The sequence below is a fragment of the Salmo salar genome, chromosome 20 (genome assembly GCF_965601325.2).
Source record: "Salmo salar chromosome 20, fSalSal1, whole genome shotgun sequence".
NCBI classification, from domain to species: Eukaryota; Metazoa; Chordata; class Actinopteri; order Salmoniformes; family Salmonidae; genus Salmo; species Salmo salar.
In genome coordinates, this window is record NC_138310.1 from 6,750,646 (window position 1) to 6,773,023 (window position 22,378).

A 22,378-nucleotide genomic window follows, 5' to 3' on the forward strand; every position below is an offset into this window, starting at 1 on the left:
CACTGCCTTGAGCTTACCTTTCTGTTGAAGGGATCTGCCAGGGCTCTCATTATAGCAGAACATCAGTAAGGGCAACTCATCCAAAGTGCACATTGAGCAATCGGTACAGATTTCAGAAACAACATGGCCGCCTGAGACAGCGCAGCAAGGGTTGAGGACCTTTGCACAAAGTATCTGCCGGGGGTTCTGGGCAAGAGCAGAGGTTGGCTCTAGGTTCAGAGATTGATTGGCCTCAACTTGCCTTATGTAACTGACAGCCACATTGTTCTAGTTTTTCTGCAACCGTGCCATATGCCATTATCTTGGCTCCGTGTTGGTGGACTTTTGTTTCACTCTCACTCTCTCTTGCTCGCTCTCTCTCGACCAGTGCGTTTTGAAGTGGGCCATCTTGGTTGTGTGACTGGGTGTATGGTTCCTCATTGCTGCCATGGTCTCTCCTGCCTAGGGCCTGCTCCATCCTCTCCTGTCTTTGGAAGTGCCTCCCTCCCCTATCTTTAATGGCTTCGGTCATAGTTCACCTTAAGTTTACCAGAGGAGTCCTTGCATGTACTGTCCACACACGTTTCACTCCTCTCTCCGCCTCCCTGTTCACTTGTGACATAATACAGTGGTCTGTGTTCTAAATCCACATTCTAGCCATCACCAACTCTAGGGTAGTGCTGTGGTGGCTCAATGCTCAGTGTTCACCTCCCCTAACTTATTCCCTTTCTGAAGTACTGTGTGTGTGACTTTGTCTGCACTTCTTTCCAGGAGCCGGGAAGGGAAGAGGTTCTGCTACTGCAGCTGAGGGAGAAAGATGAGCTGATCTTCCGACTGCAGGCTGAACTGGTGAGAAACCTACTGTAGCAGTACCACAATGTTTGAGAAGACTGTCTGAACATTGAATTTGTGTGTTATCTTCCATTAGAAATTCAGAATTACTTCGATACAGTAGAGTACAATTAAATACAAAATGGGATACGGGATGCACATGTGCTGTCCTTTTTAAAAGTTGTCTGTGCAAAACAGAAACAACTTGGTCCGATTGACATAGCAGCTCCTTTTGGGTATGGAACACCTCTCAGCATGGTGCACACAGACAGCGTCTCTGCTTGTAGAAGTTCCTCTGAGTGTCCTGGACTGGCTTCTCTGAGAGGCAAACACAGACTGTGGATAATATGCATTACATGGTTAGGAGCTAGATTGACATACAGGGAGAACCAAAAATATTAGCTCCTCACCACTAGTGTGGCTGATGATGATGACGACGACGAGCGAGTGAAGTGGGGGAGTCCATGACAACAGCAGAGGGCACTGAGAAGACTCTTCTAATAGTAGTCACCCCCCACCCCCACCCATTTTGTTTCCTTGTTTATGACTTTCTCCAGCCTATCACATGCAGCACTGCTCTCTCCTCTCCCTGTCGTTAATATAAATTAAAGAGAAATATGAAGGGAAAAGTACAGTGTTGTTGAATGCAAATTTTAATCGGCTTTGACCAAATTTAGAAAGCTACAAAAACGTTAAACAAATAAATCGTGTTTGGAATGTTTGAATCGGATCAAAACCCAAAATGCTTTAAATGCAAGACTGGAATGTCAAGTATTTTGGGAGGGTTTGTAGAGCTGTTGTCAAGTTGATATATTGCACTGAGAAAGAGTATCATTTGATACGTTGCTCCCGAGGCTTCATACATCATTTTTTCTATGTCACATGCCTGGTACCGCCAGTATGCTCCATAGAGTCGGTTCCCGTTTGACATCTGTGTATTTGCACGTTCTGGTTCTAGGTACCGATTGCTCCTCTCCTTCTCCTCAGACTACCATATGGTTCATAGGAAAACACAGGCTGAGCAATGTGTTGTTGGCCCAGCTCGGATAAGGATGGCCCAATCAATCAGGTTCCTCATGAATTGAGGATCTCAGCCAAAGACGAGGGATGTTGGAAGCCCCCGTACTGTTTGAAATCTGGCGCGGTTGGTGTGACGATACTCACTCTCCGGCAGATTGCATGCTGCACACACCAGCCATGTCTGCTGCAGCAGCATACCTCACTTAAATTCAGGACATATGCCTCAAATTTCTGAACCCTAATTGGTAGAATTGATATTAACAGAATGTAACACTCACCAGCAGCTTTGCAGAGGAATCGTAAGCAGCCCCCCAAGAAAGGGCTGTATTTTCAAGGAAACGGCAGCTCTTAGCCAAACCTGCTAAATCTGTCCCCTGAGAAGCATTCATTTTGCCCAAGTAAGACCTTGCAGCACATTGGCCAGCACTCCCTGTCATTTATTATTTAATTTTTTTGGTGCACTTTGCGAGGTAACGTGGTTCAATATTTGCTGACGAAATCCTCCCTGCATGTCTTTCAAAAAAACGTTCCTTCCCCAGTGATTTTAGGGTTTGTTGGATGGAATGGAATATTTTCTGTGGTGCTTTTTTGGCATGTGGTGTTCTTAAACCGCATGCACTAAAAAGAGGTAGTAGTAATACTACTAGGTCCTGGGATTTTTCATAGTCAAGTCACATGGTCAGGACAAAACTCCTGGCCCTAACTATGATGTAATGTAGACTGGGACTTGTTCCTGACCGCATGATCTGACCAGGAAGAACTCCGGGCCATAGTATGAGTGACCGTCTCTGAAGTTGGTCTGTGTGTTCTGCGTGCAGGAGAGTGCCAAAGCTGCCCTGAAGCCCACCTGCCAAAAACCTGACCGAACTACGCAGACTGACCCTCCTGGACCAGAGGTGAGTCCACAGATCACTCTGCTAGAACAGAGATCCAAATGGAACTGTTGAGGCACCCCTGCCGTTTAGCATCTGTCTTTTTTCTAATGGAATATGGCCTCCCATAGGTCTTTCCTTTTGGAGATGTCTTAGACATTCAGCAGCCTCAGTGGTATCTCACTGCCATTGTAAAGTGCTGTCTATTCTATGAGAGCTATGGGTCCGGCCCAGTGTTCTGTTCAGCTTGCCTGGCCGAGGGAGTTGGGACAGTTTGGGAACACGGGACTTAACAGATGACTGCCAAAAATGAGGCATCTCTATAATGGCAACAAAAAAAGCATAGTGAGTTTGCGTCTTTCTTGTTGTCTCTGGAAACATTCCCTACTGCGCATGCACACAATGACAATGGATATGGTTCTTAACTAAGCTACATATTCCTTTACACACACAGTGCACATCAACAGACATAGATAGCACATGTTGTGTTCACATTTTCCTCACGATATTAACTATGGCTTACTTTTTGTCATTTTTTTTTAGAGACCGCAAAAGAAATGACAGCATAACTAGATTTTAAGAACACATATGGAAACGACACGATGTGACTGACTAAATGTCTGTGGCTATGTGTGCTCCTGTGTTCTTTCATTTCATGTGCCTAATGATTAGGTAAAATTTCGGAGTTACTCGTACAAAAAAGGTTTGTCTGTACAGTGTGGCGAAGCACATATGGACCGAAATGGTCACTTAATCACTTAGTTAAGCCTGTAATGGGCTGGTCTTGGTGGAGGGGTTCTGTTATCACTCATTTATATGGCTGGCATCACACAATGTTTCCCTACAGCTAAGCAGTGGAAAAAGCACAGAGTGGGGTTCATCATCACAATCATTAATTTTCTATCACTCCGACATGGGTTTTAGTGGGCGACGCATTCCTCTGCCCATACAAAGATAGGCTCGTGTATATATTTTTCTCATTAAATTTCTCTAGTCTTTGTTTGCTGTTCTTACTAATGTGCTTCCATAATGTACATTCAAATGGCCCCCTGTAATTGCCTCCACTGGTTCGGGGCCTAATGCAACACAAATGTGTCATCACCCCATTATACTTGGCCTTGAGTGTCATCGCTGAAAGGAACACGGGCGAATTGGAGATCGTGCCGATGAAGAAAGCTGGCATATATTATGTTATTGCGCAAGTCTTAAGGACTGCTTTTCTGAAGTTTTCCCTCTTCTTGCTTGGGGTAATGGAGTTGAAGTGGTGTGTCATGAAGATACGTGTGTATCGTCTTGATACATCAGCTGTCTCATGTACTGTAGCGTTCCACATGACCACGTTTTTTTACCGCTCCCAAGGTTTTACAGGTTACTTTACTCAGCAACAGTAGTAGCAGCAGTAGATGAGTTGCCATCTTCAGGCTCCCGTGCGTATATACTGCAAACCTTTATAGGTTACAATATCGAGGACAGGCAGTTATCGAAAGTGTGTCTACAAGTGGGTCAACTATTTCGAAGGCTGGTGTGACTTCAGGAGGATGTCTTATTTTTTTGGAGCACTTTCTCCCTCTCTCCATTGGAGCTAATTCGCTTACAGGGAGAGGCAGAGCAAGCACTGTACCCTCTCCGTCCACCAGAGACTGCCCTGTGTCCACTCTGTTTTGGTCATCAGTCCTGTCCACCCGCTCCAAAAGAACCAAGGCTCTGGAGCAAAGACTTCTCAAAGTCCCGGGAAGGTTGTTGGGCCAAGTGCATCATGCAGCCGGAAGTGCATGTTCCTACATAGGTGAACCAATGAAGAGAGGAAGAATTGAGTTTGAAAATACGCTCTTCAAGTGTAGATAGCAAATGCATGAGCAAGGCAGTCGAATGACTCAACAGAATGAATAGACGCCGTGTGAAGCCTCTCGCGTCTTCAGATGGTATTTAAGGATTTCCAGCACTGAAAGAGAGGGAGAAAGAAAAAGAGAGCGAATGTGTTGCCAGAAGGAGAGGCTATTTGATGTCCTGCAGAGACTTAAGAGCTCGAAGTACAGGGTATTTGAAAGGTTTTTCAGGAGCTTGAATCGATTGAGATTGCGCATTAAATTGCCTTGGAGAAGTAAGCATTCTTAAGAGGGACATTTTATAGGGAATCAAAAGTACTTGATGTGCAGCACTTTTCCCTCTCTCTTTCTTTTCTCTGTGCCCCTCTCTCCAGTCTCCTTGTGGTCACTGTTGTCGCTACTTAAAAGGATGAAGGGTACCGCTAAAAGCCCGGGAATTTATAGTGTTGCCTGTAAGCTGTTGTAGACAGTCATTTAAATGGAAAAACACTTAAGCAAACATTTTGTTCCCCTCTATAGGGGAGATAAGATGTTAAATGTATTGCCTTTCTTCCTGAAGATTCCTCTTGCAGTCATAAATCTGTTTTTAGTGGAATGACAGCACTTATTAAAGAGGCTCCATGAACATTTAGCAGACTGGCATCCATGTGCCAGCCAGATGCCAGTGGGGATTCTGTGCTGGGTGCAGGCCACCAAGCCCTGGCAATGCAATCCTCCTGCTCTCCACTGCTCTGTAAACACCTGTGCAAAGGTACATGGCGACCATTTCAACTCGGGCAACAAACTTCACCCTGCTGGTCTCTCACATCTCTCCTCGGCCTTGAACTCCATTCCCAACACTTTCAGCATTCCGAGAGGCGCCTGTGGAGCGTTCTACGCTTTCCTAATCGCTGATCCCAGCAGGAAAGATGGGAGCGCACCAGGGGTATAAGAAGAGGCTTCCACTGCAAAGCACTTCCCACAACCCCCCCCCCCCATTCAGTTTCTCGGTTTTGATTGTGTTGTTGTTTATATCTGTTGCCGTTTTATTCTCGGTACAATCATATTGTGTCTTTTGAACAAGGAGCCAGGGTTGAGGACATGAGCTTCAGAGGGAGCTGTGAATGAGGGTCAGGAATAATGATGTGCTATTGACAGCCACTGTGTTGACAACTACACTGAACGAAAGAATAAACTCAATAATTTTAATGATTTTACTATGTTACAGTTAATATAAGGAAATCAGTCAATTGAAATAAATGAATTATGCCCTAATCTATGGATTTCACATGACGGGTGCAGGTGCACAGCCATGGGTGGGCCTGGGAAGGCATAGGCCCACCCACTTGCGCGACAGGCCGACCCACTGTGGCGCTAGACCCAGCCAATCAGAATGAGTTTTCCCCACAAAAGGTCTGTTTCCTCAGCTGTCCGGTGGCTGGTCTCAGTCTATCCCGCAGGTGAAGAAGCCGGATGTGGAGGTCCTGGGCTTGTGTGGTTACACGTGGTCTGTGGTTGTGATGCCAGTTCAACATTCTGCCAAATTCTCTAAAACAACGTTGGAGGCGGCTTATGGTAGATAACTGAACATTTCATTCTCTGGCAGCAGCTCTGGTTGATATTCCTGCAGTCAGCATGCCAATTGCATGTTCCCCCAACTTGAGACATCTGTGGTATTGTGTTGTGTGACAAAACTGCACATTTTAGTGGCCTTTTATTGTCCCCAGCACAAAGTGCACCTGTGTAATGATCATGCTGTTTAATCAGCTTCTTGATATGCCACACCTGTCAGGTGGATGGATTCTCTAGGAAAAGGAGAAATGCTCACCAACATGTCAACAAATTTGTACACAAAATTTGAGAGAAATGAGCTTTTTGTGCGTATGGAACATTTCTGGGATCTTTTATTTCAGCTCATAAAACATGGGACCAACACTTAAGCTGTTGCGTTTATATTTTTGTTCAGTATATAATGGCCTGGCTCTTTCCACGTGAAGATGGATATGTACTGAGAGTTGAGATCGAAACCGAGGAAAAGTGGGGAGATGATGTCTATGTGAATTGTAAATGAAGAGATTTAGAAGTGTTTTTTTAGGCACAGTTTGCCTGTTTAAAATGTATTTAATGTTTATTTAACAAGGCAAGTCAGTTAAGAACAAATTCTTATATACAATGTTGGCCAAAAGCTTGAATGGGACACATTTTTATCAAAGCTATATGAATCTAAACTCAGCAAAAAAAGAAACGTCCCTTTTTCAGGACCCTGTCTTTCAAAGATAATTCGTAAAAATCCAAATATCTTCAGAGATCTTCATTGTAAAGGGTTTAAACACTGTTTCCCATGCTTGTTCAATGAAGCGGTCGTTAAGACACTAACAGCTTACAGACGGTAGGCAATTAAGGTCACAGTTATGAAACCGTAGGACACTAAAAAGGCCTTTCTACTAACTCTGAAAAACACCAAAAGAAAGATGCCCAGGGTCCCTGCTCATCTGCGTGAACGTGCCTTAGGCATGCTGCAAGGAGGCATGAGCACTGCAGATGTGGCCAGGGCAATAAATTGCAATGTCCGTACTGTGAGACACCTGACAGCGCGACAGGGAGACAGGACAGACAGCTGATCGTCCTCGCAGTGGTAGACCACGTGTAACAACACCTGCACAGGATCGGTACATCCGAACATCACACCTGCGAGACAGGTACAGGATGGCAACAACAACTGCCTGAGTTACACCAGGAACGCACAATCCCTCCATCAGTGCTCAGTGTCCGCAATAGGCTGAAAGAGGCTGGACTGAGGGCTTGTAGGCCTGTTGTAAGGCGGGTCCTCACCAAACATCACCGGCAACAATGTCACCTATGGGCACAAACCCACCGTTGCTGGACCAGACAGGACTGGCAAAATGTGCTATTCACTGACGAGTCGCGGTTTTGTCTCACCAGGGGTGATGGTCGGATTCGCGTTTATCGTCAAAGGAATGAGCGCTACACCGAGGCCTGTACTCTGGAGCGGGATCGATTTGGAGGTGGAGGGTCTATCATGGTCTGGGGCGGTGTGTCACAGCATCATCGGACTGAGCTTGTTGTCATTGCAGGCAATCTCAACGCTGTGTGTTACAGGGAAGACATCCTCCTCCCTCATGTGGTACCCTTCCTACAGGCTCATCCTGACATGACCCTCCAGCATGACATTACATTTAAGTCATTTAGCAGACGCTCTTATCCAGAGCGACTTACAAAATGGTGCATTCACCTTATGATATCCAGTGGAACAACCACTTTACAATAGTGCATCTAAATCTTTTAAGGGGGGGGTTAGAAGGATTACTTTATCCTATCCTAGGTATTCCTTAAAGAGGTGGGGTTTCAGGTGTCTCCGGAAGGTGCTGATTGACTCCGCTGTCCTGGCGTCATGAGGGAGCTTGTTCCACCATTGGGGTGCCAGAGCAGCGAACAGTTTTGACTGGGCTGAGCGGGAACTGTGCTTCCTCAGAGGTAGGGGGGCCAGCAGGCCAGTGGTGGATGAACGCAGTGCCCTTGTTTGGGTGTAGGGCCTGATCAGAGCCTGAAGGTATGACAATGCCACCAGCCATACTGCTCGTTTTCTGTGTGACTTCCTGCAAGACAGGAATGTCAGTGTTCTGCCATGGCCAGCGAGGAGCCCGGATCTCAATCCCATTGAGCATGTCTGGGACCTGTTGGATCGGAGGGTGAGGGGTAGGACCATTCCCCCCAGAAATGTCTGGGAACTTGCAGGTGCCTTGGTGGAAGAGTGGGGTAACATCTCACAACAAGAACTGGCAAATCTGGTGTAGTTCATGAGGAGGAGATGCACTGCTGATGCTTAATGCAGCTGATGGCTAAACCAAATACTGTTTGTTACTTTTGATTTTGACGCCCCTTTGTTCAGGGACACATTTTTCCATTTCTGTTAGTCACATGTCTGTGGAACTTGTTCAGTTTATGTCTGTTGTTGAATCTTGTTATGTTCATTCAAATACTTACCCGTTAAGTTTGCTGAAAATAAACGCAGTTGACAGTGAGAGGACTTTTAGTAGAATTTATCAATATGGTCGGTATTGTTAGGCCTTGAAGTTTGCTTGAGGGACGCAAAGTTTTGAGATTTAGGTCTCTGTCTCGTCCCCAATTCTCGATGAACTTCTACCTCTCCTGACTAATGGTAAAGCACTGCAGAAAGTAATCTTTCTGCCCTACTTACACTCCCCTCTTTTTAAATGTCTTCCTACTTCCTCCTCCTTCAGCTTTCCCCCCATCTGTATATCTCTTTATACCTCCCTCTCCTTTCCCCTCTTTTTGTAATTTCCCTTTAAAAAAAATTAAAAAATCCTCCCCCGTTCTCCCTCCTCTTCTTTCTGCTGTCCCTCCATCTCTATATCCCAGCTCAGCTTTATGGTTCTGGGTCTGTCCTACTTCTTCCAAGGCCCATATGAGTGTATGCTAAGGTGATTTAAGTGAGTTCTCGCCTGTGTCCAAACCACGGCGCTTAACCGTAATTCCTTTAGGGCTCCTGACACTGAGTGGGGAGGGGACGAGGATCATACACACCATTAAGCCTGATGTAATGTGTGGGGCGGGCTCCTGTGGCGTCTGCCCGATCTGCATGTTCATGTGCGGTCTGGACGGAGGCAGCGTTATTAGGGCCCTGAAAAGGGAAATAGTGTTTTTACGGTGATTTTACTGTGACCATCAACTTTTACTGGCAGAGGCGTCCCTCTCTCTGCTTGCTGTGGTACTGCAGCAGCCCCCTCCTCCAACGTCCAGACGCAGCCAGGACCTTGTAAACACAGTAGGGCGCTAAGTATGGCAGGTGGAACCTAGAGGGAGACGTACAGGCCTGCAGTCAGGACTTTGGTACTCATACATACTGGATCAGATGAAGGTTATGTGAAGGAAGCCAGAACTTTCTTCCTGTCCTTGTCAACCGACCAGGAGGCCATTGTGCTCAGGACTGACTCCTGGTCCTACATCAGCAGGACTAACTCCTGGCCCTACATCAATAATATCTACCAGAAGGATGCACTGTTTTTAAAATATTTTTTAACATTGGTATCTTGTGCACTATGCGGCTGTTAAGCTGCCATGTTATCCACCCCTGGTTCCCCCCCTATTCCAGGTTTGCTGACATTGATCCCAAGATATTGGTGTGTTTTGTTTGCAGGGCAGAGCTTGCGGGAGCACGGTCATGTTGTCACGCAGGCCGCTAAGTGAGTGGTGTTTGATCTGGACTTGTGTGTGTTGTGTTTCCTGCTTTGTGGACTACTGGAGAATGCTCCCTGCATTATACTATACCGTACTGTAGAGAATGTCTTTTGCACCTGAAGCATGGCATGCCAGCTAGGCCCTGGCGTCTCTGCCAGTTAGGGCACTACTAGACCCCCAGTCACTGCACCTCCGGAACCCTGCTTTTCACCCTTGACCCTGATCTGTCAGCCTTTGTCCCCCCACTCCTTGTCCTGTCAGCTGAGCCACAGAGGTCATTGCCTTATGCAGTAGCTGACCTCTCCAGTCTGATCTAGGTGCACTATGCTCTAACCCAGCCACATACATCTCTGCTAGTGCACCGGTTGCATTATGAACGGTATTATGAATCGCTCCCTTTCCCTATGGTTCATATTGTGGCCCTTGTCTTCCATGATTGGTTTACCCAGGTTCTGTTATTGTTTCGCTTTGAGTTCTGTTATCGGGGTTTGTTACTAAACAGTCTCCTTGCATCCACAAACAGCGCGTGCGTGCGTATACCAGGTGGAGTTGTGAGAGGAGTGAACAGACAGTGGGCTGCCTTGTAGAGTCTACCCATAGGGCAGTCGCAGGCAGGGATGGATGAAAGCTCCTGTTGGTATGTGCACATGCAGTGCTCCAACACCCTGGACCAGAGCTTTAATCTGTCACTAGCTCTGGTCCATGGCATAGCTAGCAGCTATCTAGCTCTGGTCCACACTAGCTCTGGTCCAGGGTGTAGCTAGCAGCTATCTAGCTCTGGTCCACACTAGCTCTAGTCCAGGGTGTAGCTAGTAGCTATCTAGCTCTGGTCCAGGGTGTAGCTAGTAGCTATCTAGCTCTGGTCCTCACTAACTCTGCTCCAGGGTGTAGCTAGCTAGCTCTGGTCTGCACTAACTTCTAGCTACGCCCTGGATCAGAGCTAATTATTGCGGACCAGAGCTTGTGCGGACCAGAGCTTGTGCGCACCAGAGCTTGTGCGCACCAGAGCTTGTGCGCACCAGAGCTTGTGCGCACCAGAGCTTGTGCGCACCAGAGCTTGTGCGCACCAGAGCTTGTGCGGACCAGAGCTAGCTAGCTAATAGCTACGCCCTGGAACAGAGCTTGTGACAGATTATAGCTCTGGTCCAGGGCGTTAGAACACTATGGGCACATATACCATCTGAGACGCAAGCACATGCTCTTTGAGATCCACAGACCAGGTGGCCTCCGGGTGCGTAATCTGGATGCTTTTCATTGTTTGTGGTTGGTTGGGGTACCTGTCTGGGGTGATTACTAGGACCGTGTGTGTGGATATAATTCCTTGATCCTCATTGGTTTCCCTCGAAGGTACATCTTTTTGCCTGGTTCGGACTTGCAACCATACACAGGCAAGTACGGCGATACAAACAACCTCTGAAATACCCCCGAATTTTGGAATACAACCACTTCTGAGGTTGGTGAATTGTTGTATCTGAAAACATTGCTTTTTGTATTGATGTCTCTAGGTTGTAGTATGTGTACACCAGGATTTTGTTATGAAAATGTGGCGCAGGAAAATGTGGCGCTGAACAATTTGAGAAATTTACCGGACCCATATGCATTGGGTGAGTAAACTGATGAACCTCTAGGGGACCCCCTTCCCGTTCTCATCCCGGTAACGGGATTGCTTGACAAGATAGCAAAAATCTAATCATTTCAATTTCTCAAACAATCAATTTTACACCATTTCAAAGATAAACATCTCCTTAATCCAACCACGTTGTCCGATTTCAAAAAGGCTTTACGGCAAAAGCATAAAGTTAGATTGTTAGGACAGTACATAGACAAAAAAATACACACAGCCATTTTCAATGCAAGGACAGGCGTCACCAAAAGCAGAAAACCAGCTAAAATGATGCACTAACCTTTGACAATCTTCATCAGATGACACTCCTAGGACATTATGTTAGACAATGCATGCATTTTTTGTTCTGTCAAGTTCATATTTATATCTAAAAACAGCATTTTACATCGGGGCGTGACGTTCAGAAAATGTATTTCCCCCAAAACTGCCGGTGAATCATCACTACAATTTACAAAAATACTTGTCATAAACGTTGATCAAATTTTAAACTATTATTCAAAGAATTATAGATTAACATCTCCTGAATGCAACCGCATTGACAGATTTCAAAATAACTTTACTGGGAAAGCACACGTTGCAATAATCTCAGTACTGTGCTCAGAAAAATACACTACGCAATACAGATAGCCACCATTTTGGAGTCATCTAAATGCATAAATAGCATTAGAAATATTTACTTACCTTTAATAATCTTCATCAGAAGGCACTTCCAGGAATCCCAGGTCCACAACAAATGTTGTTTTGTTCGATAAAGTTAATAATTTATGTCCAAAACTCCTTGTTGTTCGCGCGTTCAGTTCAGCTACTCCGAATTTAGGAAGCGCGCGGAAAATGTGACGACGAAAAGTAAAAGAAAATCTATTTACGTTCGTTCAAACATGTCAAACGTTGTATAGCATCAATCTTTAGGGCCTTTAGAACGTGAAGATTCAGTAATATTTCAACCGGACGGTTCCTGTGTCTTGAAAAATGTTTTGGAACAGAGGTTCCTCCCTCGTGAACGTGCACCAATGAAGTGATGTCCTTCCCTGGGTGACCAACTTCCCAGCCTTCTCATTCGGTCTCTGTTCATCGTAGACGCCTCAAACATATGAGTTCTGTTATACTTACAGACACCATTCAAACAGTTTTAGAAACGTCAGAGTGTTTTCTATCCAAATCTACTAATAATATGCATATTCTAGTTTCTGGGCCAGAGTAGTAACCTGTTCAAATTGGGTACGTTTTTCATCCGGCCGTGAAAATACTGCCCCCTAGCCCCGACAGTTTTTAAGGTGTCCATCCACGGTGCTCAGAATGACAAATAACATTTAGATTACGGTAATTCATTTTTTTAAACAGCAGTTGTGGAACGATAGATCCCAAATTTATACAACCAGTAGGCCTAGGCTAAATAAAAAAAAAACATTAAAAAGCAATGAGTCTGATGCAACAGATCAGAATAATTATCTTAAAATGTGGATAAACTATTATTTCTTATAAGTGCAGAAATGCACACAAGGCAGTAGGCTACGTGCAAATGTTTGTTCCATAATGCAATTAGTGGGGAAAAAACAGTTGTCTAAAGCACATGTGACAGAGGAAAATATTCTAGAAATGTAGAAAGAGGGGGAGATCTAATAGGCAACAAGTAGCATGGGCTGCTTATATGACTAGGATTGTGCCTTTGGCTAATACCCTCCGGATATGGGTCTGATTTTTGCTAGGCTACTTTGAAGAAAGGTAAAGACATGCCTCCATAATATGTAGTAAAACATTCAGGTTTCAAACAATTAAGTAAACTGTATGTTTTCAAAATACATACTGCCTCCAGCTCATTGCAAATTGGTGTGTGACGTGTTGATGAAACCTGCCTTCCGTTGCCTATGCATTTTGCTGTTTGAGATGCTGTACCAGCAGCTCTCGCACTGTCTGACAGATTTTCCGCTCAAAGGGTCCTGTATCTGTATGCTGTACGCTTGTGATGAATAAGATGCATGTTTTTTGATGTATCTGTTTGTTCGTTTCTGGTTGTTGTGTGTGTCGTGCATTAGCGTTTGTGCGCACGTGTGCATGCGCTTTTGTCTGTGTTGTGAGAGAAGAGTGCCTCTGCCCATAATTAAGAGGTGCTCTGTGCTGCATCATTGTGCAGGATTAGATTGAGATAAGTGCGCTGGCTCCTGGCCAGGCTGGCGTGGGACAACCTGAATGACTCGTGTGTTCCCCATTCAGCATAATGAGATGTCATCCCAAAGGAGGACGGCCTAGGCTCTCCTAGCATCTCTGCTCTGCTTCTGGTAGCCACATCCTGTAGCATCCTACAGACACTACAAAGATACAGGCACCCAACATTGTAGTTACTCCACAATACTAACCTGAATGACAGAGTGAAAAAAAGGAAGCATGTACAGAATTAAAAAAAACATTCCAAAACATGCATCCTGTTTGCAATAAGGCACTAAAGTAATACCGCCCCCCAAAAATGTTACCCCCTTTTTCTCCCCAATTTCGATTTTGTCTCATCACTGCGTCCTCCATAACATGGCCATGTCAAACCGGGCTTAATAACATCCGCCCGCTTAACCCGCAAGCCAGCTGCACCAATGTGTCAAAGGAAACGGTGTTCAACTGATGACCGAGGTCAGCCTACAGCCGCCCGGCCCGCTAGAGCGCGATGAGCCAAGTAAAGCTCCCCCGACCAAACCCTCCGCTAACCCGGACAACGCTGGGCCAATTGTGCGCCTCCCTATGGGACTCCCGATCACGGCCGGTTGTGATACAGCCCGGGATCGAACCCTTGTCTGTAGTGACGCCTCTAGCAGTGCAATGCAATGACAGACCGTTGCGCCACTCGGGAGGCCAGAAATTCACTTTTTGTCCTGAATACAAAGCGATATATTTGGGGCAAACACAACACATCACTCAGTACCACTCTTCATATTTTAAAGCGTGGTGGTGGCTCAATCATGTTATGAGTATGCTTGTCATCATCAAGGACTAGGGAGTTTTTTTAAACAAAAATGTATGGAATAGAGCTAAACACAGGCAATTCAAGAGGAAAACTTCATTCTGCATTCCAACAGACACTGGGAGACATTCACCTTTCAGCGATACAATAACCTAAAAATCAAGGCCAAATACACTGGAGTTGCATTTTTTTTTTACTTAAATCAGCATGAAAATCTGTCAAGTCTTAAATGTCTGTCTAGCAATGATCAACTTGCCAGAGCTTGAATAATTTTTTCAAGAATAATAGCCTAATATTGTACAATCCAGATGTGCAAAGCACTTAGAGACTTACCCAGAAAGAATCACTGCTGTAATCGTGGCCAAAGGTGATTCTAGCATGTATTGACTCAGGATTGAATACTTATCTACTCAACATATACAGTACCAGTCAAAAGTTGACACACCTACTCATTTCTGGGTTTTTCTTTATTTTTACTATTTTCTACATTTATAGAATAATAGTGAAGACATCACAACTATTAAATAACACATGGAATAATGTAGTAACCAAAAAGTGTTAAAATACATTATACATCAAATTAAAATACATTATATAGTTGAGATTCTACAAAGTATCCACCTTTTTGCCTTGATGACAGCTTTGCACATTCTTGGCATTCTCTCAACCAGCTTCATGAGGTAGTCACCTGGAATAAATTTAAATGAACAGGTGTGCCTTAAGTTAATTTGTGCAATTTCTTTTCTTGTTAATGCGTTTGAGCCAATCAGTTGTGTTGTGACAAGGTAGGGTTGGTATACAGAGAGAGCCTTTATTTGGTAAAAGACCAAGTCCATATTATGGCAAGAACAGCCCCAAATAAGCAAAGAGAAATGACAGTCCATCATTACTTTAAGACATGAAAGTCAGTTAATCCGGAAAATGTCAAGAACTTTGAGTGCAGTCACAAAAACCGTCAAGCGCTATGATGAAACTGGCTTTCATGAGGACCGCCACAGGAAAGGAAGACCCGGGAGTTACCTCTGCTGCAGAGGATAAGTTCATTAGAGTTACCAGCCTCAGAAATTGCAGCCGAAATAAATGCTTCAAGTAACAGACATCTCAACATCAGCTGTTCAGAGGAGACTGTGAATCAGACCTTCATGGTTGAATTGCTGCAAAGAAACCACTACTAGGACACCAACGAGGAAGAGACTTGATTGGGCCAAGAAACACGAGAAATGGACATTAGACCGGTGGACATCAACATTTTTGGTTCCACCCGCTGTGTCTTTGTGAGATGCAGAGTAGGTGAACGGATGATCTGGTTCCCACTGTGAAGCATGGAGGAGGAGGTGTGGGGGTGCTTCACTGTCAGTGATTTATTTAGAATTCAAGGCACAGTTAACCAGCATGGCTACCAAAACATTCTGCAGCGATATGCCATCCCATCTGGTTTGTGCTTAGTGGGACCATCATTGAGTGAGGGTAAAGCAGCCAACAAGTGTTCAGCATATGTAGGAACTCCTTCAAGACTGTTGGAAAAGCATTCCAGGTGAAGCTTGCTGAGAGAATGCCAAGAGTGTGCAAAGCGGTCATCAAGGCAAAGGTGGCTACTTTGAAGAATCTAAAATATATTTTGATTTTAACACTTTTTTTTGGTTACTACATGATTCCATATGTGTTATTTCATAGTTTATGTCTTCACTATTATTTTAGAATGGAGAAAATCTTAAAAATAAAAAAAATTCCTTAAATGAGTAGGTGTGTCCAAACGTTTGTGTCGCGTTCGTCGTAGTAAATGGACCAAGGCGCAGCGGGTCGAGTACTCATCTTAACTTTTATTAGTGAACACTTAAATAAACAAGAAACGAACTAACTAACAGTCTTGCATGCTAAATCCAGCAGTGCTAAGAACAACCTCCCACAATCCCCAAAACAAACATACTCCTAATTATAGGACCTTCAATCAGAGGCAACGATACACAGCTGCCTCCAATTGAAGTCCCCAATCCCAAATACCTAAACATAGAATTAAACACCCTAGAACAGACTTAGAAAGATGCAATATAGAACAATGACCAAAACCCCGGAATACATAAACACATACTCAAAACCATATAAAACAAATACCCCCTGCCACGTCCTGACCAAACTATAATAACAAATAACCCCTTTACTGGTCAGGACGTGACAGTTTGACTTGTTCCATATGTTTTATTTCCCATTAATTTAACAAGGTTGTTAGAATTGTTCTTCCACTTTTGACATTAGAGTATTTTGTGTAGATCATTGACAAAACATGACAATCAAATACATTTCAATCCCACTTTGTAATAGAACAAAATTTGGAAAAAGTCAAAGGGTGTGAATACTTTCTTAAGGCGATGCAAAGAATACTTTGAGAGGTAAATTATAGGTAGATGGAGGGAAGAGTGAGGGAGAGACTATTTGTTCAGCTTATTTATTGAATAGATAGAGAAAAACACAATCCCAATCCAAAAGCATGTCCTCATTCAACAGCTGAGCGGAATGCAGAAACAGTCTCACAAAGACACACAATGAAGGATTTTCCAATAACTCCAGAAACAATCTAAAGTGAATTTATTTAAGCTCCTTGAGTAATCCATATCCTGATCCAAATACTGTGCATTAAGAAAGTATTCAGACCCCTTCACTTTTTCCACGTTACAGCCTTATTCTAAAATACATTTGTTTTCCTCATCAATCTACACACAATTCCACATAATGACAAAGCAAAAACAGGTTTTCTGACATAAGTATTCACACCCTTTACTATGAGACTTGAAATTGAGCTCAGGTGCATCCTGTTTCCATTGATCATCCTAGATGTTTCTACAACTTGATTGGAGTCCACTTGTGATAAATGTAATTGATTGAACCTGATTTGGAAAGGCACACACCTGTCTATATAAGGTCCCACAGTTGACAGTGCATGTCAGAGCGAAAACCAAGCCATGAGGTCGGAGGAATTGTGGATATGGGAAAACCTCCCTGAAGGACAAACATCTCTGCAGCACTCCACCAATCAGGCCTTTATGGTAGAGTGGCCAGACGGAAGCCACTCCTCGGTAAAAGGCACATGACAGCCCGCTTGGAGTTTGCCAAAAGGCACCTGAAGACTCGCAGACCATGAGAAACAATGATTATCTAGTCTGTTGAAACCAAGATTTAACTCTTTGCTCTGAATGCCAAGCGTCACATCTGGTGGAAACCTTGCACCATCCCTACGGTGAAGCATGGTGGTGATGGCAGCATCATGCTGTGTTTTTTATTTCAGCGGCAGGAACTGGGCGACTAGTCGGCATCGAGGGAAAGATGAACGAAGCAAAGTACAGACAGATCCTTGATAAAAACCTGCTCCAGAGTGCTCCGGATCTCAGACTGGGGCAAAGGTTCAGCTTCCAACAGGACAACGACCCTAAGCACACAGACAAGACAACGCAGGAGGTGCTTCGGGACAAGTCTTTGAATGTCCTTGAGTGGCCCAGCCAGAGCACAGACTTGACCTTGATCAAACATCTCTGGAGAGACCTGAAAATAACTGTGTAGCGATGCTGCCCATCCAACCTGACAGAGCTTGAGAGGATCTGCAGGGAAGAATGGGAGAAACTACAGATTTGCCAAGCTTGTAGTGACATACCCAAGAAGACTCAAGGCTGTAATCGCTGCCAAACAAAGGTGCTTCAAAAAATTACCGAGTAAACTGTCTGAATACTTTTGTAAATGTAATATTTTTTTTATATTTATTTTTTGCAAAAATGTCTAAACCTGTTTTTGGATTGTCATAATGGGGTATTGTTTGGGGAAAAGTAAAAATGTTCTTACTGTGATACGTGGTCGTCTCACCTTGATGACCGCTTTGCACGTTCTTGGCATTCTCTCAGCCAGCTTCACCTGGAATGCTTTTCCAACAGTCTTGAAGGAGTTCCCACATATGCTGAGCACTTGTTGGCTGCTTTTCCTTCCCTCTGCAGTCCAACTCATCCCAAACCATCTCAATTGGGTTTTGAGGTCGGGTGATTGTGGAGGCCAGGTCATCTGATGCAAAACTCCATCACACTCCTTGGTTATGTCCATTTTTTATCAGTGAATTCATCTGACTGGGTAAGTAGAAAACTGCTTAATTGCCATAGTCTCGCACTATCCCTTTAAGGTAGCTTGGTGAGAGAACCATTTAATACAGTCATAGTAAGTACATTTTTACTCAAAGTAGCTATCAGTAAAGTTGGTGCTAGAAAGAAAAGAAAAGTTTGAGTGTAACTGCAAGAAAAGCAAGGGCATAAATTAGTTTTCACTGCTAAAGTAACAGCTAGTGGGGATCTAATGACAAACTCAACAAACAACCCTAATGTTATGTCCAGATGACATGGACATATTTGGTCAGTCACTCCCTCTCAGGCAGATCGTAGGCCTTTGCAACCCAATAAGTATCATTTTTGCGGCTCTCTATCTATTGGTTATGACTTTGCACCAGTGAGCATGCTGAACTTGGTGTCCGTGATAAGTTTGTCAAGGTAACGACAGTGGTCTAAAGTGCTGACAGAAGGCCCAGTGCCCGCTGGGCCGCTGCCCCTGTACCCGGTGCATGGTGCATGGTGCGCAGTTGGGGGTGGGAGAAGGTGAATCGTACTCTAGCAGTCCCCTTCTCCCCTGCGGCCAGGGGGAACAGAACGAGGAGGCAGCACCTCGCTGGGGACAGATGGCCCGACAGACAGCAACAGCTAGGCATAATGAACAACTTAATAAATAATTATGTCAACAATGACACTCGCTACAGGCGGAGGAGGAGGACAAAACAGGCAAGCAGCCCACATAAACCATACACAGGAAGGCCAGTTAGATGCTGGAACCAGGCAGGCTTTTAGTAAAAGAGTGGACTGAGGACAACCCGCACTAACCCTTTTATAGACGAACCTGGAGTCTTATCACCTTGTTGCTGGGAGAAAATAGTTAATATTCAAGAATACTCCCACAACTGAGCTAATTTGTCATTTTTCTTACATGTACTGTATCAATCAGCTACACTATAGGTGCTACATACAGTGAGGGGGGAAAAAGTATTTGATCCCCTGCTGATTTTGTACGTTTGCCCACTGACAAAGAAATGATCAGTCTATAATTTTAATGGTAGGTTTATTTGAACAGTGAGAGACAGAATAACAACAAAAAAATCCAGAAAAATGCATGTCAAAAATGTTATTAATTGATTTGCATTTTAATGAGGGAAATAAGTATTTTATCCCTTTGCAAAACATGACTTAGTACTTGGTGGCAAAACCCGTGTTGGCAATCAGAGGTCAGACATGTCTTGTTGTTGGCCACCAGGTTTGCACACATCTCAGGAGGGATTTTGTCCCACCACTCTTTGCAGATCTTCTCCAAGTCATTATGGTTTTGAGGCTGACGTTTGGCAACTCGAACCTTCAGCTCCCTCCACAGATTTTCTATGGGATTAAGGTCTGGAGACTGGCTAGGCCACTCCTTGACCTTAATGTGCTTCTTTTTGAGCCACTCCTTTGTTGCCTTGGCTGTGTGTTTTGGGTCATTGTCATGCTGGAATACACATCCACAACCCATTTTCAATGCCCTGGCTGAGGGAAGGAGGTTCTCACCCAAGATTTGACGGTACATGGCCCCATCCATCGTCCCTTTGATGCGGTGAAGTTGTCCTGTCCCCTTGGCAGAAAAACACCCTCAAAGCATAATGTTTCCACCTCCATGTTTGACGGTGGGGATGGTGTTCTTGGGGTCATAGGCAGCATTCCTCCTCCAAACACGGCGAGTTGAGTTGATGCCAAAGAGCTCCATTTTGGTCTCATCTGACCACAACACTTTCACCCAGTTGTCCTCTGAATCATTCAGATGTTCATTGGCAAACTTCAGACGGGCATGTATATGTGCTTTCTTGAGCCGGGGGACCTTGCGGGCGCTGCAGGATTTCAGTCCTTCACGGCGTAGCGTGTTACCAATTGTTTTCTTGGTGACTATGGTCCCAGCTGCCTTGAGATCATTGACAAGATCCTCCCGTGTAGTTTTGGGCTGATTCCTCACCGTTCTCATGATCATTGCAACTCCACGAAGTGAGATCTTGCATGGAGCCCCAGGCCGAGGGATATTGACAGTTCTTTTGTGTTTCTTCCATTTGCGAATAATCGCACCAACTGTTGTCACCTTCTCACCAAGCTGCTTGGCGATGGTCTTGTAGCCCATTCCAGCCTTGTGTAGGTCTACAATCTTGTCCCTGACATCCTTGGAGAGCTCTTTGGTCTTGGCCATGGTGGAGAGTTTGGAATCTGATTGATTGATTGCTTCTGTGGACAGGTGTCTTTTTTACAGGTAGCAAGCTGCGGTTAGGAGCTCTCCCTTTAAGAGTGTGCTCCTAATCTCAGCTCGTTACCTGTATAAAAGACACCTGGGAGCCAGAAATCTTTCTGATTGAGAGGGGGTCAAATACTTATTTTATAACATTTATAACACTTTTGACATGTGTTTTTTCTGGATTTTTTTGTTGTTATTCTGTCTCTCACTGTTCAATTAAACCTACCATTAAAATTATAGACTGATCATTTCTTTGTCAGTGGGCAAACGTACAAAATCAGCAAGGGATCATATACTTTTTCCCCTCACTGTATAACACAACAGGCAGGGCAATGTGTCTTGGATGGGCTGTGGACTGTAGATGTTGAGAGGTTTGTGTAGCCATAGTACTTCACCCATGTCACACTCTCCCCCTGCCACAGCCCTGGCGTGTTGGCGTGTTTTTCCGGAACTGGACTGTTACTGTTCTTATGAGTAAAGTAGGATGTTATGCCTCTTGGCTCATGGCACTGAACTTCTTCCATCTGCCCCTGACGACTCACTTCAAATGGTTCAGTGTAAATATTAATTGACTGGGGAAGCAGGTTAATATAATTACTGTCATACCGCTGGATGCCAGTGGGGAAGAGAGGGAGCGAAATGATTCATAGTCTCTCTCACACCAGCCACATTACATTGTTTTTTTTGTTTTGTTTTTTTTGTTGTATTTTACCCCCTTTTTCTCGCCAATTTCGATCTTGTCTCATCGCTGCAACTCTCCAATGGGCTCGGGAGGAGAAGGTCAAGTCATGCTCTGAAACATGACCCATCAAACAGCGCTTCTTAACACCCGCCTGCTTAACCCGGAAGCCAGCCTCACCAATGTGTCGGAAGAAACACTGTTCAACAACTGACAACTGAGGTCAGCCTGCAGGCGCCCGGCCTGCCACAAGGAGTTGCTAGAGCACGATGAGCAAAGTAAAGCCCCCACGGCCAAACCCTGCCCTAGTCCACTATGGGACTCAAACGACCTTATGGGACTCCCGATCACGGCCGGTTGTGGTACAGCCCGGGATCAAACCCGGGTCTGTAGTGACGCCTCTAGCACTGCGATGCAGTGCCTTATACTGCTGCGCTAGATTACCATTTTTACAGAGTTGTCTAAATTCCCTTGATACTTCGTCTACTCCACTCTATCTACAGTGGTTCCTCCTTTAAAAGTTGCGAGCTTATGCCACGAGACTTAGAGGTACCCAGCGTCACGGCTTCATTGCTCCAGACCACCACAAGAGGAGTTAGAGTGCTCATTACGCATTTGGGTCCCAAGGTTTTTATATGACCAATCATATCGAGGGGTCCCAATGACAAATTTGACGCGAGCCACCTGTCCCTGGTGACTTTCTTCAGAAAAGATGGCTGACAAAACATTACGGGAAGAAAATGTAAGTAATTATAACATAACGAGTCAGGCAAAAAATGTACAATTGAGAGGAATATGTTAGTTAATGTAGAGATTAACGATTGTGCATATTTGTCATAAAGTTAATTTACGAAAATAGCTATTTAGCAAGTTAGCTGACTAACTAACATTAGCCAGCTAGTTAGCTGGTGTAATGACTTGAGTATGACATTGTAATTTGTGTTGTTTAATGTTTTAGGGACTCCTGAGAAAAGCAGCAAACCAGGCTGTCGTCTTGGGAAACAGTGGATGTAAAGAATCTAGCTAGCTAAAGCATTTACTGAAAATTGAATGTACAATTGTGTAAGCTTGCCTGGCGTG

The 22,378-nt window shown here is 44.5% G+C and overlaps 1 protein-coding gene across 4 annotated transcripts in view; it reads left to right on the forward strand.

Annotated features, from left to right (window-relative positions):
* Positions 1 to 22,378, forward strand: part of LOC106580172 (serine-rich coiled-coil domain-containing protein 1) — a 110,006-nt gene that overhangs the window by 38,803 nt on the left and 48,825 nt on the right. For all 4 annotated transcript variants that reach the window (XM_014160935.3, XM_082966180.1, XM_082966181.1 and 1 more), the window contains exons 8-9: positions 751 to 828; positions 2,649 to 2,726. In XM_014160935.3, the coding sequence (XP_014016410.3) occupies positions 751 to 828; positions 2,649 to 2,726 (156 nt within the window). The remainder of the gene's footprint in view (positions 1 to 750; positions 829 to 2,648; positions 2,727 to 22,378) is intronic.